This window comes from Dendrobates tinctorius, unplaced genomic scaffold (genome assembly GCF_039654945.1).
Source record: "Dendrobates tinctorius isolate UK_male_01 unplaced genomic scaffold, ASM3965494v1 ptg000180l, whole genome shotgun sequence".
Lineage (NCBI taxonomy): Eukaryota > Metazoa > Chordata > Amphibia > Anura > Dendrobatidae > Dendrobates > Dendrobates tinctorius.
Genome location: NW_027361847.1, coordinates 178,641 through 195,450, shown reverse-complemented (window position 1 = coordinate 195,450; position 16,810 = coordinate 178,641). Strand labels below are relative to the sequence as shown.

At 53.5% G+C, this 16,810-nt stretch overlaps 2 protein-coding genes across 2 annotated transcripts in view; both read right to left on the bottom strand.

Moving 5' to 3' along the window:
• LOC141054905 (gastrula zinc finger protein XlCGF53.1-like) overlaps positions 1-4,439 on the bottom strand; it is a 37,440-nt gene extending 33,001 nt beyond the window's left edge. Inside the window, exons 1-4 of the mRNA XM_073551804.1 lie at positions 4,306-4,439; positions 3,076-3,223; positions 2,578-2,757; positions 1,334-1,457 (exon numbers count right to left, since the gene is read on the bottom strand). Of these exons, the coding sequence (XP_073407905.1) occupies positions 1,334-1,457; positions 2,578-2,757; positions 3,076-3,153 (382 nt within the window). The 5' untranslated portion in view covers positions 3,154-3,223; positions 4,306-4,439. The remainder of the gene's footprint in view (positions 1-1,333; positions 1,458-2,577; positions 2,758-3,075; positions 3,224-4,305) is intronic.
• LOC141054910 (uncharacterized) overlaps positions 1-16,810 on the bottom strand; it is a 108,346-nt gene that overhangs the window by 34,535 nt on the left and 57,001 nt on the right. The window lies entirely within an intron of this gene.

Sequence of the window (16,810 nt, the reverse complement as noted above, 5' to 3'; positions counted from 1 at the left end):
CAGGTGCGCGACTGTGGAGTGAGCTCAGACTGCTGACGTTTAACCACTTCAATGCTGCCGACAGACTGACAGTGCCATTTATAGGGAACCTGTCATATAATAATGGTAATAGCCTGTAGATACGGGGTTAATCTGCAAGTTAATAGCATTTTGAACCTGCCCGGTGTCAGCACTGAGAGTCCCGCTGCCGGGAGGAAATTTACCTCATTCCACCTGGCAGTGTTCAGCTTCCAGTCATACAGTTTCACCTAATGCCGCTACAGTGACCGCTCAGTGTATAAAGAGCGGCAGCAGTTACCGCGCCCCCAGCACTGACTGACAGCCGGCTCAGCATTAGCGCTCAGTATTGAAGCCGACTGTCAGTCAGTGTCGGGGCATGGACTCAGCCGCTGATCACAGTATACTGAGGAGTTACTGAAGCCGCACCTCTATGGCTGGAAGCCGATCGCTGCTGGGGAGGAGCCGGGCAAGATCAAAACATTATTAATCTGCAGGTTAACCCCATGTCTAAAGGTTATTGTTATTTTACATGACAGGTTCCCTTTATGTGGTTGGGTGCCCTAGTCCCCTGCACGGTGATGTGACCTTCTCCTCCAGTACAGAAAGTTCTGTGCTTCTACAAGCGAGTGGTGAATAGACACGGGGCCGGAGAAAGGCTGGAAAGCCTCCATGTCAGACTGACGGGTGATCGGCTCCACCACGTTCCATCCTTATGTCAGGACAGCGACTCGTGTCCCGAGGTCTGAGGGACGGTCCGGGGCCGATATTTATCCAGGACTTTGTGCACAGAACGGAGAAAGTGATTTGTCACAAAGAAGAAGAGAGAGAATGAAGGAGGAGTCCAAGGAAGGTGACACAAGTGTCAGCCAAGAGGGAGGAGCCGGACGCCGACCACGACTGATGACGACATTGAGCCTGCACCGATTCTGGAGGGACGGACGAGCAACAGCGGATTAGGGGGAAAATCATCAGTAAATTAACCCCGACTCTGCTGAGTAACAATCCACGACAGACATAGAGACCGAAAGAACTCACAGGAGAGAACGGAGAGAAGGACGAGACATCTGCAGACAAAATGTGACCGATGCTCTAAGGAAGGAGAAAGATTCTGAAAGAAGAGAACGAAGACTCAAGACTGATGAAGACGAGACGACAGCGGAGAAACCGCGACTCACAGATCAGAAGAAAATAATCAGGGAAATGAAAGCTGTTGTCAGACGGAGAAAATGTAGAGAAAACCAGAGCAAGTCTGGAGAAAACTCATCTATTATAGGAGGACGCCGGAGAGACGTCATCACATCCACCGGAGACAACAAGGAGCCTCACTGCTCACCTCGTGGTGTAAGAGGCCGGAGCTCCTCCATCATCACGGCCTGGTACCGATCCTGGTGTCCTTCTAGATACTCCCACTCCTCCATGGAGAGATAGACAGCGACGTCCTGACACCTTATAGGAACCTGACAACAACGACACCGTCACCACCCAGAATCCTCCAGTGCTGTCCTGTATAATGTCCCAGCAGTCACCTCTCCGCTCATCACCCAGAATCCTCCAGTGCTGTATAATGTCCCAGCAGTCACCTCTCCGCTCATCACCCAGAATCCTCCAGTGCCGTCCTGTATAATGTCCCAGCAGTCACCTCTCCTCTCATCACCCAGAATCCTCCAGTGCCGTCCTGTATAATGTCCCAGCAGTCACCTCTCCGCTCATCACCCAGAATCCTCCAGTGCCGTCCTGTATAATGTCCCAGCAGTCACCTCTCCGCTCATCACCCAGAATCCTCCAGTGCCGTCCTGTATAATGTCCCAGCAGTCACCTCTCCGCTCATCACCCAGAATCCCCCAGTGCCGTCCTGTATAATATGCCAGCAGTCACCTCTCCGCTCATCACCCAGGATCCTCCAGTGCTGTCCTGTATAATTTCCCAGCAGTCACTTCTCCGCTCATCACCCAGAATCCTCCAGTGCCGTCCTGTATAATGTCCCAGCAGTCACCTCTCCGCTCATCACCCAGAATCCTCCAGTGCCGTCCTGTATAATGTCCCAGCAGTCACCTCTCCGCTCATCACCCAGAATCCTCCAGTGCGTCCTGTATAATGTCCCAGCAGTCACCTCTCCGCTCATCACCCAGAATCCTCTAGTGCCGTCCTGTATAATGTCCCAGCAGTCACCTCTCCGCTCATCACCCAGAATCCTCCAGTGCCGTCCTGCATAATGTCCCAGCTGTCACCTCTCCGCTCATCACCCAGAATCCTCCAGTGCCGTCCTGTATAATGTCCCAGCAGTCACCTCTCCGCTCATCACCCAGAATCCTCCAGTGCCGACCTGTATAATGTCCCAGCAGTCACCTCTCCGCTCATCACCCAGAATCCTCCAGTGCCCTCCTGTATAATGTCCCAGCAGTCACCTCTCCGCTCATCACCCAGAATCCTCCAGTGCCCTCCTGTATAATATCCCAGCAGTCACCTCTCCGCTCATCACCCAGAATCCTCCAGTGCTGTATAATGTCCCAGCAGTCACCTCTCCGCTCATCACCCAGAATCCTCCAGTGCTGTCCTGTATAATGTCCCAGCAGTCACCTCTCCGCTCAGCAGCTCGATCATCTTGTTGCTGAGCTCCAGGATCTTCTTGTTCCTCTCATGTATCGGGGAGTGCGGGGGAGGCTCTGTGATGGGGCCCGGGCTCCGCCCTCCTGACTCCTGGAGATGGATGATGGGAGTCACACAGTCCCCCGGTGTCTTCCTCACTATTGTGTAATCCTGTGGATGGAGAGAGACACTTAGGGAGAAGAATTTCTTCCCGACTCCAGATCTGACAATCAGTAGAAATCCCGGGATCAATAACCGTCTCCAGTAATCTGGGGCCATAACCGGGAATATTATTACACTCCGGACAGACATCCCGGCCCCTCTACAGCTCTTATAGGGAATCCCCATGACAACTCCTCCGGGCAGAGAGCTCCACAGAATCCCTGCTCTCACAGTAGAGAATCCTTCTCTCCTATTCTGGATTTCCTCTTCCCGGTGTCGGACTCGTCACATCACACAATAAAGCTGATAGAAATGTAGAGGAGTTACCTCTCCGCTCAGCAGGGAGATGATCTCCAGGGCGCAGTGGAATAATCTCCTGGTGGTCTCATCCCTGTCCTCGTCCATCCTCGGGGGTCATTCAGGAGGAGGAGGGATGAGCACTGGATCAGCTGAAGGGATCTCGTCCTGCCGGCGGCTTCATGATGAAGGAGAAGATGAAAATCACAGGGGGCGAGAGAACGACAATCACTAAATTCTGCCCAAATATCAACATTTATCAGGAAGAATCTGGAGGAAAAGCCACAAAACTCCACCCCGGCCTCCTCCGCCGATCTGACCGCTCATTATCAGCCTCGCAGGCGGAGGACGGTCACCGTGGTAACTACACCACCAGCAGGAGACGGTCACCATGGTAACTACACGTCCAACGGCGGACGGTCACCGTAGTAACTACACCTCCAGCGAAAGACGGTCACCGTAGTAACTACACCTCCAGCGGAGGACGGTCACTGTGGTAACTACCCCTACAGCGTGGGAAGGTCACCGTGGTAACTACACCTCCAGCGGGGGACGGTCACCGTGGTAACTACACCTCCAGCGGGGGACGGTCACCATGGTAACTACACCTCCAGTGGGGGACGTTACCGTGGTAATTACACCTCCAGCAGAAGACGGTCACCGTGGTAACTACACCTCCAGCGTGGGAAGGTCACCGTGGTAACTACACCTCCAGTGGGGGGACGGTCACCGTGGTAACTACATCTCCAGCGGAAGACGGTCACCGTGGTATCTACATCTCCAGCGGAAGACGGTCACCGTGGTATCTACATCTCCAGCGGAAGACGGTCACCGTGGTATCTACATCTCCAGCGGAAGACGGTCACCGTGGTAACTACACCTCCAGCGGAAGACGGTCACCGTGGTAACTACACCTCCAGCGGAAGACGGTCACCGTGGTAACTACACCTCCAGCGGAGGACGGTCACCGTGGTAACTACACCTCCAGCGGAGGACGGTCTCCGTGGTAACTACACCTCCAGTGGTGGACGGTCACCGTGGTAACTACACCTCCAGCGGGGGACGGTCACCGTGGTAACTCCACCTCCAGCGGGGGCCGTGAGGTGAGGAGGAGACGCTGCACATCCCCCATACAATGCTGCCCGTCCCCAACACTGAGGAGCCGCAGTCACATGGAGCAGGAGCCTCCACAGGAACAGCTCTGATCTCCCCCCACACTCTCCTCTCACAGATTCACCACAAACCCTCCTGTCATCTCACCGGAATGGCGGGAACCGGAAATCTGCTGCTGGCTGACCCCAGAGAACACGAGCTGCGCACACCCGGGACGGAGCGGCTGCACTGAGCGCGGGAGGACCTGTGGTGACGTCACCGTCATGTGACCAGGGGTCGGGGCTCAGGAGAGAAGTGGTGAAGGAGCTGTGGTGACGTCACCGTCATGTGACCAGGGGTCGGGGCTCAGGAGAGAAGTGGTGAAGGACCTGTGGTGACGTCACCGTCATGTGACCAGGGGGCGGGGCTCAGGAGAGGTGTGGTGACGCTCCGGGAGTGTAGGTGGGAGGTGCTGTGGTGTTGGCTCCTCCTCCCCCGCACACAGCTGAGCTCTGACAGGACCGGGCTGTGCTGAGCTCCTCATACAGATTAATTTCTCGCTTTTTCGTGTTATTTTCTGGGGTCACACATATGGAGCCGTCACCTGCGTGTTCCCCTATAATAGAGGGAGGGCGGAGATACAGAAAAAAAACAAGTCGACGGGAAGGAGCACTTAAACTAAATTTTCAGCCCCAATCCCGCGCTGTCGGCACTCACGGTCCCGGGGTTGTGATGCGGGGTTGTGACACGTGATGCCCGGCGCCCAATCAGCACTGGCGTCTCTGACTCCGCCTTCAGACAAACTGAACATGAAGAGGCAGTCCGGCTGCAGCTGATCCCTGACTCCCTCTTCATGTTCAGTTTGTCCAAAGGCGGAGTCAGAGACGCCAGTGCTGATTGGGCGCCGGGCATCACGTGTCACAACCCCGCATCACAACCCCGGGACCGTGAGTGCCGACAGTGCGGGATTGGGGCTGAAAATTTAGTTTAAGTGCTCCTTCCCGTCGACTTGTTTTTTTTCTGTATCTCCGCCCTCCCTCTATTTTGATTGACAGCTCTGCTTTTATAGAACCAGAGAAGGTCGGAGATAGATGGCAAAACAAGTAGGTGGGAAGGTGCGCTAAAATGTTTGGCTGCACAAAGGCTGCTGCATTGAGCGCTTGTGCTTGGTTTGGACAGTCATTCTGTGCAGAGTCCCTTTAGGGCTACGCACATGAAAGTGGAAGAACCTGTGGTTGCAACAAGAGCTGCGGCGTGGAGCAGAATTCCATTAGCGATGGTATGTGATAAAAAAACTTTTTAATAGAGCTAGTGGAATTCTGCTTCACTCGGCAGCACTTGTTCCAACCACGGGTTCCTCTTCCACTCTCATGTGATTCCTTCTGGACCTCTCAATAGATCCAGCATGGGAAGCAGCAGCGCAGGAGACTCCTATTCACTTCCCTCCAGAGTTGTGACTGCCCTCGCACACCAGCTGCCGCCTGCTCTGTTATCAGCCACAGTAGGTGTAGACTGATGGGAGTAGTCGTCCCACCAGCCGCTGCCTGCTCTCACTGTTATCAGCCACAGCAGGAGGAGACTGATGGGAGTAGTTGTCCCATCAGCTGCCACCTGCTCTCACTGTTATCAGCCACAGCAGGTGTAGACTGATGGGAGTAGTTGTCCCACCAGCCGCTGTCTGCTCTCACTGTTATCAGCCACAGCAGGTGTAGACTCATGGGAGTAGTTGTCCCACCAGCCGCCACCTTCTCTCACTGTTATCAGCCACAGTAGGTGTAGACTGATTGGAGTAGTTGTCCCACCAGCTGCTGTCTGCTCTCACTGTTATCAGCCACAGCAGGTGTAGACTCATGGGAGTAGTTGTCCCACCAGCCGCCACCTGCTCTCACTGTTATCAGCCTCAGCAGGAGGAGACTGATGGGAGTAGTTGTCCCACCAGCCGCTGCCTGCTCTCACTGTTATCAGCCACAGCAGGAGGAGACTGATGGGAGTAGTTGTCCCACCAGCCGCTGCCTGCTCTCACTGTTATCAGCCACAGTAGGTGTAGACTGATGTGAGTAGTTGTCCCACCAGCCGCTGCCTGTCTCACTTATCAGCCACAGCAGGTGTAGACTGATGGGAGTAGTTGTCCCACCAGCCGCTGCCTGCTCTCACTGTTATCAGCCACAGCAGGAGGAGACTGATGGGAGTAGTTGTCCCACCAGCCGCCACCTGCTCTCACTGTTATCAGCCACAGTAGGAGGAGACTGATGGGAGTAGTTGTCCCACCAGCCGCCACCTGCTCTCACTGTTATCAGCCACAGCAGGTGTAGACTGATGGGAGTAGTTGTCCCACCAGCCGCTGCCTGCTCTCACTGTTATCAGCCACAGTAGGTGTAGACTGATGGGTGTAGTTGTCCCACCAGCCGCTGCCTGCTCTCACTGTTATCAGCCACAGTGGGTGTAGACTGTAGACTGATGGGAGTAGTTGTCCCACCAGCCGCTGCCTGCTCTCACTGTTATCAGCCACAGCAGAAGTGGACTGATGGGAGTAGTTGTCCCACCAGCTGCTGCCTGCTCTCACTGTTATCAGCCACATCAGATGTGGACTGATGGGAGTAGTTGTCCCATCAGCTGCCACCTGTTCTCACTGTTATCAGCCACAGCAGGTGTAGACTGATGTAAGTAGTTGTCCCACCAGCCGCTGACTGCTCTCACTATTATCAACCACAACAGATGTAGACTGATGGGAGTAGTTGTCCCACCAGCCACCGCCTGCTCTCACTGTTATCAGCCACAGCAGGAGGAGACTGATGGGAGTAGTTGTCCCACCAGCTGCCGCCTGCTCTCACTGTTATCAGCCACAGCAGGAGGAGACTGATGGGAGTAGTCCCACCAGCCGCTGCCTGCTCTCACCGTTATCAGTTGAATATAAATCTCATCATTCTTCCCTGCTCGCCGTTACTGCCAGGAGAGCAGAGGAGAATGATGAGAGCCATTGCAGTTAAGAAATGGCCATGGTCAGCGTATTTTGCCCTTGGACACACAGTCCATGGAAACACGCTGACGTGCTGTAAGGTAGCGCTGTTATTCAAGTAGGGGATACTCGCTTAGCAGCCACAAAACCAGATCCGGCACGGGTTTTCCATAAAACAATCATAGTCCATGCGGTTTATTAGGCATCATAAACCCACAGCAGTAACATAAACTTCATAGATTCAGCATAGCGTCCATGACAGAGTTCAGCTCTGCAATCCCTGTGGTCACACAGGTTATGCATACACAGGCTCTTCACCCTCAGTTATCTCACCCGTCAGGGTTCACTCATGGTTCCTTCACCACGCTGCAGACGTCCATTCCCTCCAGGGAATTACCAGTTACGTTCTGCCATTCAACACAGCGTTCACTTGCTGTCAGAAGGCAGCCCCGTCTCTCTCTGACAGGACCTTCCAAAACAGACCAACCAGGTTCCTGAATACCCTCCATGTGACCTACCCTGGCAACTTTATATGGTCTGTAGCCAGGCCCACCGGGTCACATGGCTATGACCTCATCACAGGTCCTTCAACCACTCATACACTTTACAATAGCGTTTTTAAACACACCCCCTGGGTGGGTTTGTAGGTAACTGGGTCCGCCCGTCTCCCCAGCTACCTGGAGACTTCTCCCTGACACACTGAAACAGCACCTCAGCAGTATCACCGCTGATCAACGCACACATAAGTCTCCATCTCAAGGCCACTCACCTTGAGATACATAACGGTCATTCAGGATTCTGCCATTCATCCTCTCTCCTAGGACATCCACACAGCGCCCCCTAGTGGACACAGTAGTCGCTACACCACATACCTCCCCCCTTAATTCAAACTTGTGGGGTTGAACACACATTACACCAGGATCTCAAGACCGGGCACTCATTACACCTTGCCCCACAGGTCGAGAGATCCGTCTCCGTCCGTCATACGGCCTCATCTCTACGTTAGGCCTCCCCCGCCCCCAGCGGTCATAATACCGGTCGTTGTCTTTGACCCTCCAATCATGGTCTGTCTGCATCATCAGACACTGTTTAGTCATCACATGGCTCTCTTTGTCTGTTCCGTTCCCCGACCAGCTCCCCCGGTTGGTACGGTCATAAGTCTTAGTTAAGCCTATTGTCTGGCCTGAGTGTGACTCATTCAGTGTTTCACAGGAACTACGATCTCTGAGCTTCGTCCTGCCAGACGAACTACCACTTGCTGACATTCTTCGGCCATTTGCCATGTCACTTCTTGGAGGAACCCTTCGGGTCCTTACATGTTGGGTCGAAGGCGGCCGCCACCTGGTGTTCCATACCTCTTTATTGATTCGCCGACGGTCCAGCCTCAATTGCTCAATCTCTTGCCGGTACCCCACTCGATACTCCAAGAGCATCCGAAAGTCTCTCAGGCTTTCCACGGAGCCAGCCACCATGATGGGCACCATGGCCTCTTTACTGGATACCTGGTCTTCATCATCAGGAGGGATCCTCACCCTCACCACACTGGAGATATTCACAAGGTCTTGCATTACCTTCCCGAGTCTTCCAATCATTTTCCCAATCAGACCTTTGGGTACCGGAATCACATCTTTCCGCAAACCCAGCCGATCCATAGCCTCCCTTGCTAACTCTAGGCGTTGAGCAGCTTTCATATTACTCCGCCTAACCAGCTGTTTGGCGTGGAGACATTGCAAATGCATCTCTTTCAGGACAGCTACCCGGTTTGCTGTTTCTTCCCTGGCTGATATTATCACCAACTGCCGAGTCTCAGGTGCCCAGTGCACCTTACACGCCTTGAACGCCTCTTTAAAAGCCTCATGGACACCTTCCTCAGCACAGGCTTCTTGCATGTCTTCGGGTACCTCGATCACAGATTTGAAGGTCGTGGTCTTGTTCTCTTCCTGGCCAGGAGGCTCTGGCTTTACCACAGACACTTCCCTCACTACAGTTGACCCGACCGGGTGACTGTCTTCTTCAGCTCTTTGCTCCCGCAGAAAATCTCTTACAGTTTCTTTGAGCTCCAAGACTTCTTTCTCAAACTCCTTGACCCTGTTCTCGGCCAGTTGTCTCAGGACTCTCTCGTTTGACATGTTCTTCCATCTCTTCCCTAAGCATCTTGTTCACATTTTGCCACGTTGACAGGTGACCTCTGAGCTCAGAGACTTCCTTTTCTAGCCCTTCTATTCTGTGCTCTCTTTCTCAGAGCCACAGTCACCCCTGAGTCTGAGTCACCACCGCCTGTCGAGTAATCCTTCCAGTTACCCATTAACCGTGTGAATACTTCAGCCGTCTTATCAATTAGGTCACCATCAGTCCTGTCACGAAATGTCAGATCCGTTCGTTGGGCAGACATACCCCTTTGCCCGGTCACATCTACCTCTGACCTGTCCACATCAGGAATAGTCACGTCTCAATATCTGTTAGCCCAACAGAAGAAACGTCTCCAACCTCCTGCCATATGTCATCAAACATGACAAAGTCCCGGCCCCTCTCCAAGGCATAGACTAAGTCCCGTGGTATCCCGCCCCCTTGGCACTCACCACCTATGGGCCCCTCAAACATCACTCTGTCTACCGTATAGTTCACCGTGACCCCATGTTTACAGCGAACATGGACAATTCTCTCGGTCAGACAGAAAGTGAGAGGAGATCCTGTCAGAGCCACCTAACACTTTGAGTCCAGCCGACCCAAGACTCCTTCTCGGTGCAGCATTACGGTACACACCTCTGGCCCGTCATTATCTGGAAAGAATATTCCACATTCAGAAAACAACATACACGAACATTGCTGTTCCTCTTGACACACCGGCCCCTTTCTGGACCACCCCGATTTGGGTCACCGCCCCCCTCTGGGACTCCACCCCCTTTTGGGCTACCACCCCGATTTGGGCCCCCATCTGGGACTCCACCTCCTTTTGGGTTACCACCCTGGTTTGGGTCACCGCCCCCTTTCGGGATTTCCCCATGTCCTCTCTACAAGTCTCCTTAGACCACAGTTCACGCAACACAGTTTATGTCTCTTTTACAATACCACACGTCCTTGCTGGCACAACCACAGCTCCTGCTGTCACCGATCTCCGACACCTCCATCTGCTGCTCACACACAGCTGCTGGTGTGACCTTCGTAACCCCGCCGAGTTACAGGAAGCCGCTTGTCACCTTCGTAACCCCGCCGAGTTACAGCAAGCCGCTTGTCACCTTCTTGCCTACCACTGAGCCACCGCAGGCTAAGTTGAGAAAAGAAAAAAAAACACACCACACAAAACTCACGTGTCCTGTCTGTGTGCTATTCAGGACGTTCCGTCTCCGCCTGAGACCGTCCAACACACAGGGTGCACCGGGTGCTATTCAGGGAGCCGACCCTCCTCCCAGAGTCTCCCAACACACCGGCCTCACCAGGTCCAGGGGCTTGGCGGGTGCTATTCAGGACATCCGTCTCCTCTTGAGACTGCCCAACACTTACGCCTCACCAGGTCCAAGGTCATACCACATGCTCCAGGGATCCATTTCTTCTCCCAGAACCTCCCAACACTGACCCTCCAGGACCTTGCTCACTGAACCCTCCAGGTACACAGTCTCTCACTGACCCCGGTCAGTGCAACATGAACACCTGTCCGTTACCTGTGTCGGCCACACAGGTCCTCAGATACTTCTTCTCCACAGACGCACCCTATAGCAATCACCAGTCTCTTTCTCACTGACCCCGGTCAGTACAACATGGCTTTTACGGCCGTCACCTGCTGGCCGCGCAGGTTCTCGGACCCCTCTACCGCAGAGGTGTCCTATAAGTCTTTTCCACTGACTCCAGTCAGGATATCACACGGGTTTCCAGACCGTCAGCCCTCCTGGCTCAGCGTTGCCAGCACTGCAACATACGTTTTTGGAAACTGTTGCCCTTAGCAACCAAATTTTGCAGTCCTCTTCCGTTGCTCCTAGCAACAAGGCTACAACATTGCCCATAGCATTCTCCACCAATTGTAAGGTAGCGCTGTCATTCAAGTAGGGGATAATCGCTTAGCAGCCACAAAACCAGATCCGGCACGGGTTTTCCATAAAACAATCATAGTCCATGCGGTTTATTAGGCATCATAAACCCACAGCAGTAACATAAACTTCATAGATTCAGCATAGCGTCCATGACAGAGTTCAGCTCTGTAATCCCTGTGGTCACACAGGTTATGCATACACAGGCTCTTCACCCTCAGTTATCTCACCCGTCAGGGTTCACTCATGTCTCCTTCACCACGCTGCAGACGTCCATTCCCTCCAGGGAATTACCAGGCACGTGCTGCCATTCAACACATCGTTCACTTGCTGTCAGAAGGCAACCCCGTCTCTCTCAGATGGGACCTTCCAAAACGGACCAACCAGGTCCCTATATACCCTCCATGTGACCTACCCTGGCTACCTTATATGGTCCGTAGCCACGCCCATAGGGTCACACGGCTATGACCTCATCACAGGTCCTTCAACCACTCATACACACTTTACAATAGCGTTCTTAACCACACCCCCTGGGTGGGTTTGTAGGTAACTGGGCCACCCGTCTCCCCAGCTACCTGGAGACTTCTCCTGGACACGTTGAAACATCACCTCAGCATTATCACTTCTGATCAACACACACATAAGTCTCCATCTCAAGGCCACCCACCTTGAGATACATAACGGTCATTCAGGATTCTGCAATTCATCCTCTCTCCTAGGACAGGGGTCCCCAACCACCGGTCCGCGGCCCAGCACCGGGCCGTTGCAGTGCCCTTGCCGGTCCGCAGACAGAAGGGGAGCCAGCGGCGGTGCAGCAGCTGATACTCACCCTGCATCCCGCGGCGGCTTCATCCAGCACTGAGCGGTCAAGTGTACCGCTCATTTAAGGTCATGAATATGGACCCCACTCCTCTCCCATAGGCGTGGCGTCCTGTTGTGAGTTCATTTTCCCCTTCACTACTGGGGCCCGAGGAACTCCCTCTTCTGGTAAAGAAAGGTAGTGAGCCTGATTATCAAACACCTGAGCCTGATGATGACTGGCTGAGTGGAGTTACTGACTGGATATAAGGCTGCCGACGCCCTTCTGCCCTGCGGGTGATTTCTCTGTGGGATCCTTGGAGACCAGTCTGAATTCCTGCTCTTCTAAAGCTAAGTTTTCTGCTCGGCCTTTTGCATTTGTGCTTTGACTTTGTTTTGCTTTGTTTTTCTGGATTTCTGCCATTCCCTGCTGGGGTGTGCTGAATTCCTTTAGCTCTGTCTTCTGAAAATACCTGAGTGCTGATTTAGTTTTTGAAGCCTAGCTGCTTCAGGGTCTTTTTCAATATCAGCTTGTTGGCTTATGTCTTTGATAGGGTTTTGGCAGATTGCAGACAGCAACCTTCCTTTCCTGTTCTGTTTAGATAGCTTGGGCCCCATTGTTTGCTCAGCCTATCTTTCTATCTGTGTGAGTGTTTTTTCATCTTGCTTCACCGTCATTATATGTTGGGGGCTGCCTTTTACTTTGGGGTCTGCTCTGGGGCAGTTTAGATTTCCTTTTCTGTCTTTAGGCTATTTATCTCTCCGGCTGTGATCGAGGGGTCTAGGGCATCGTAGGAACCCCCCACGGCTACTGCTAGTTGTGTTGTTAGGTTCAGGGGTCTGCAGTCTGATAGTTGCCAACTTCTCTGGTTTTCTGGACGTAGCTGCTACTTTTGTGTCTGCCTCCTACGGTGACTCAATCTTAACAGCGTCCATATTCATGGACCTTAATGAGCGGTAGCACGTGACCGCTCCGCACAGGAGCTGAAGCGCCGCGAGATGCAGGGAGGGAAGTTCAGCGACGGGAAGGAAGGTCAGTGATGTGAGGGTAAGTATGATGGGGGAGGATGGGGGAGCCGAGTGGAGCCATATATACAAGGGAGGGAGAGTGGGAGCGGAGCCATATATACAAGGGAGGCTGGGAGACTAGGAGCGGAGCCATATATACAAGGGAGGCTGGGAGACTGGGAGCGGAACCATATATACAGGGGAGGCCGGGAGACTGGGAGCGGAGCCATATATACAGTGGACGCCGGGAGACTGGGAGCGGAGCCATATATACAGGGGAGGCCGGGAGACTTGGAGTGGAGCCATATATACAAGGGAGGCCGGGAGACTGGGAGCGGAGCCATATATACAAGGGAGACTGGGAGCGGAGCCATATATACAGGGGAGGCTGGGAGCGGAGCCATATATACAGGGGAGGCTGGGAGACTGGGAGCGGAGCCATATATACAGGGGAGGCCGGGAGACTGGGAACGGAGCCATATATACAGGGGAGGCCGGGAAACTGGAAGCGGAGCCATATATACAGGGGAGGCCGGGAGACTGGGAGCGGAGCCATATATACAGGGGAGGGAGGGTGGGAGCGGATCCATATATACAAGGGAGGCCGGGAGAGTGGGAGCGGAGCCATATATACAAGGGAGGGAGAGTGGGAGCGGAGCCATGTATACAAGGTAGGCCGGGAGAGTGGGAGCGGAGCCATGTATACAGGGGAGGCCGGGAGACTGGGAGCGGAGCCATATATACAGGGGAGGCCGGGAGAGTGGGAGCGGAGCCATATATACAGGGGAGGCCGGGAGACTGGGAGCGGAGCCATATATACAGGGGAGGCCGGGAGACTGGGAGCGGAGCCATATATACAGGGGAGGCCGGGAGACTGGGAGCGGAGCCATATATACAGGGGAGGCCGGGAGAGTGGGAGCGGAGCCATATATACAAGGGAGGCCGGGAGAGTGGCAGCAGAGCCATATATACAAGGGAGGGAGAGTGGGAGCGGAGCCATATATACAAGGGAGGCCGGGAGAGTGGGAGCGGAGCCATATATACAGGGGAGGCCGGGAGACTGGGAGCGGAGCCATATATACAGGGGAGGCCGGGAGGGTGGGAGCGGATCCATATATACAAGGGAGGCCGGGAGAGTGGCAGCAGAGCCATATATACAAGGGAGGGAGAGTGGGAGCGGAGCCATATATACAAGGGAGGCCGGGAGAGTGGGAGCGGAGCCATATATACAGGGGAGGGAGGGTGGGAGCGGAGCCATATATACAAGGGAGGCCGGGAGAGTGGTAGCGGAGCCATATATACAAGGGAAGGAGAGTGGGAGCGGAGCCATATATACAAGGGAGGGAGAGTGGGAGCGGAGCCATGTATACAGGATGGGACAGGGGAGCCATGCATACAACAGGGGGAGCCACACAGGACGGGGGGGACCACACATACATTTTCTGATGATTAGAAAATAATCAGCATGTACAGTACTCCAGTACAATTTTTCTTAAGTGCTCAATGCTCCATTTCCTTGTAGGTTCCAGTCATCATTAGCAGTGACGGTCATCAGTAGAAGTAGCCCGGTGCTCCCACTGAAACAGAGAAACAAGCCAGGTGCTCCCACTCATTCAAAACCTATGGTGAGTTGAGTCATATTAAAAATGTTATAATTAAATGATAAGTATGCACTGCTAAACTACAACCGCGTCCATAGCCCCGCCCCCTTATGACCAAAGCCCCGCCCCTGTCACACCTCCATCCCCGCCCTGCCGGGCCATGGAAGAATGGTCTTGGTTCAAGCCGGTCCCTGGTGCAAAAAAGGTTGGGGACCACTGTCCTAGGACACCCACACAGCGCCCCCTAGCGGACACAGTGGTCACTACACCACAGTGCACAGAACCATTCACTTGAATGGGATGACGTGTGTCAGTGTCTCCGGGACATGTAAAAACTGTCACCACACGTACCTGACACACTGACGGCTGAAAGAAGCCTAACAAAGGGTTAGAGAGAGCGAGCAGCAGACACTTTGTGCATGGTTTTTGTATTAATTAATAAAGTTTTTTTTTTTATTACCGCTATTCGCAATATAAAACATTACACAGAGCTCTGATTGGTCAGTTTTGATAGAATTCAAATTTTCCTGTTTGTGCACAAGTCTCGGCCAGTGACGGAGCGAAGCCGACAGAATCACCAGAATCTACATCACAAAAGTGGCAAAAATTACACCAGAAATGTTCTCTGGTGACCCCGGACATTCCTGTAATAGTTTATGTCACTTCTGTGCTCTATATAATGATGACTGTCGGTTGCGCTCTGTTATGGTGACTGTGGGTTGCGCTCTGTTACCGTGACTGTGGGTTGCGCTCTGTTACCGTGACTGTCGGTTGTGCTCTGTTACAGTGACTGTCGGTTGTGCTCTGTTACAGTGACTGTGGGTTGCGCTCTGTTACCGTGACTGTGGGTTGCGCTCTGTTACAGTGACTGTGGGTTGCGCTCTGTTACAGTGACTGTCGGTTGTGCTCTGTTACAGTGACTGTCGGTTGTGCTCTGTTACAGTGACTGTGGGTTGTGCTCTGTTACAGTGACTGTGGGTTGTGCTCTGTTACAGTGACTGTCGGTTGCGCTCTGTTACCGTGACTGTGGGTTGCGCTGTTACAGTGACTGTGGGTTGCGCTCTGTTACCGTGACTGTGGGTTGCGCTCTGTTACCGTGACTGTGGGTTGCGCTCTGTTACCGTGACTGTCGGTTGTGCTCTGTTACAGTGACTGTCGGTTGTGCTCTGTTACAGTGACTGTCGGTTGTGCTCTGTTACAGTGACTGTGGGTTGCGCTCTGTTACCGTGACTGTGGGTTGCGCTCTGTTACCGTGACTGTGGGTTGCGCTCTGTTACCGTGACTGTGGGTTGCGCTCTGTTACCGTGACTGTCGGTTGTGCTCTGTTACAGTGACTGTCGGTTGTGCTCTGTTACAGTGACTGTGGGTTGTGCTCTGTTACAGTGACTGTCGGTTGTGCTCTGTTACAGTGACTGTCGGTTGCGCTCTGTTACCGTGACTGTGGGTTGCGCTCTGTTACAGTGACTGTGGGTTGCGCTCTGTTACCGTGACTGTCGGTTGTGCTCTGTTACAGTGACTGTCGGTTGTGCTCTGTTACAGTGACTGTGGGTTGCGCTCTGTTACCGTGACTGTGGGTTGCGCTCTGTTACAGTGACTGTGGGTTGTGCTCTGTTACAGTGACTGTCGGTTGTGCTCTGTTACAGTGACTGTCGGTTGCGCTCTGTTACCGTGACTGTGGGTTGCGCTCTGTTACAGTGACTGTGGGTTGTGCTCTGTTACAGTGACTGTGGGTTGTGCTCTGTTACAGTGACTGTGGGTTGTGCTCTGTTACAGTGACTGTCGGTTGCGCTCTGTTACCGTGACTGTGGGTTGCGCTCTGTTACAGTGACTGTGGGTTGCGCTCTGTTACCGTGACTGTGGGTTGCGCTCTGTTACAGTGACTGTGGGTTGTGCTCTGTTACAGTGACTGTCGGTTGTGCTCTGTTACAGTGACTGTCGGTTGCGCTCTGTTACCGTGACTGTGGGTTGCGCTCTGTTACAGTGACTGTGGGTTGTGCTCTGTTACAGTGACTGTGGGTTGTGCTCTGTTACAGTGACTGTCGGTTGTGCTCTGTTACAGTGACTGTGGGTTGTGCTCTGTTACAGTGACTGTCGGTTGTGCTCTGTTACAGTGACTGTGGGTTGTGCTCTGTTACAGTGACTGTGGGTTGTGCTCTGTTACAGTGACTGTGGGTTGCGCTCTGTTACCGTGACTGTCGGTTGTGCTCTGTTACAGTGACTGTCGGTTGTGCTCTGTTACAGTGACTGTCGGTTGCGCTCTGTTACCGTGACTGTGGGTTGCGCTCTGT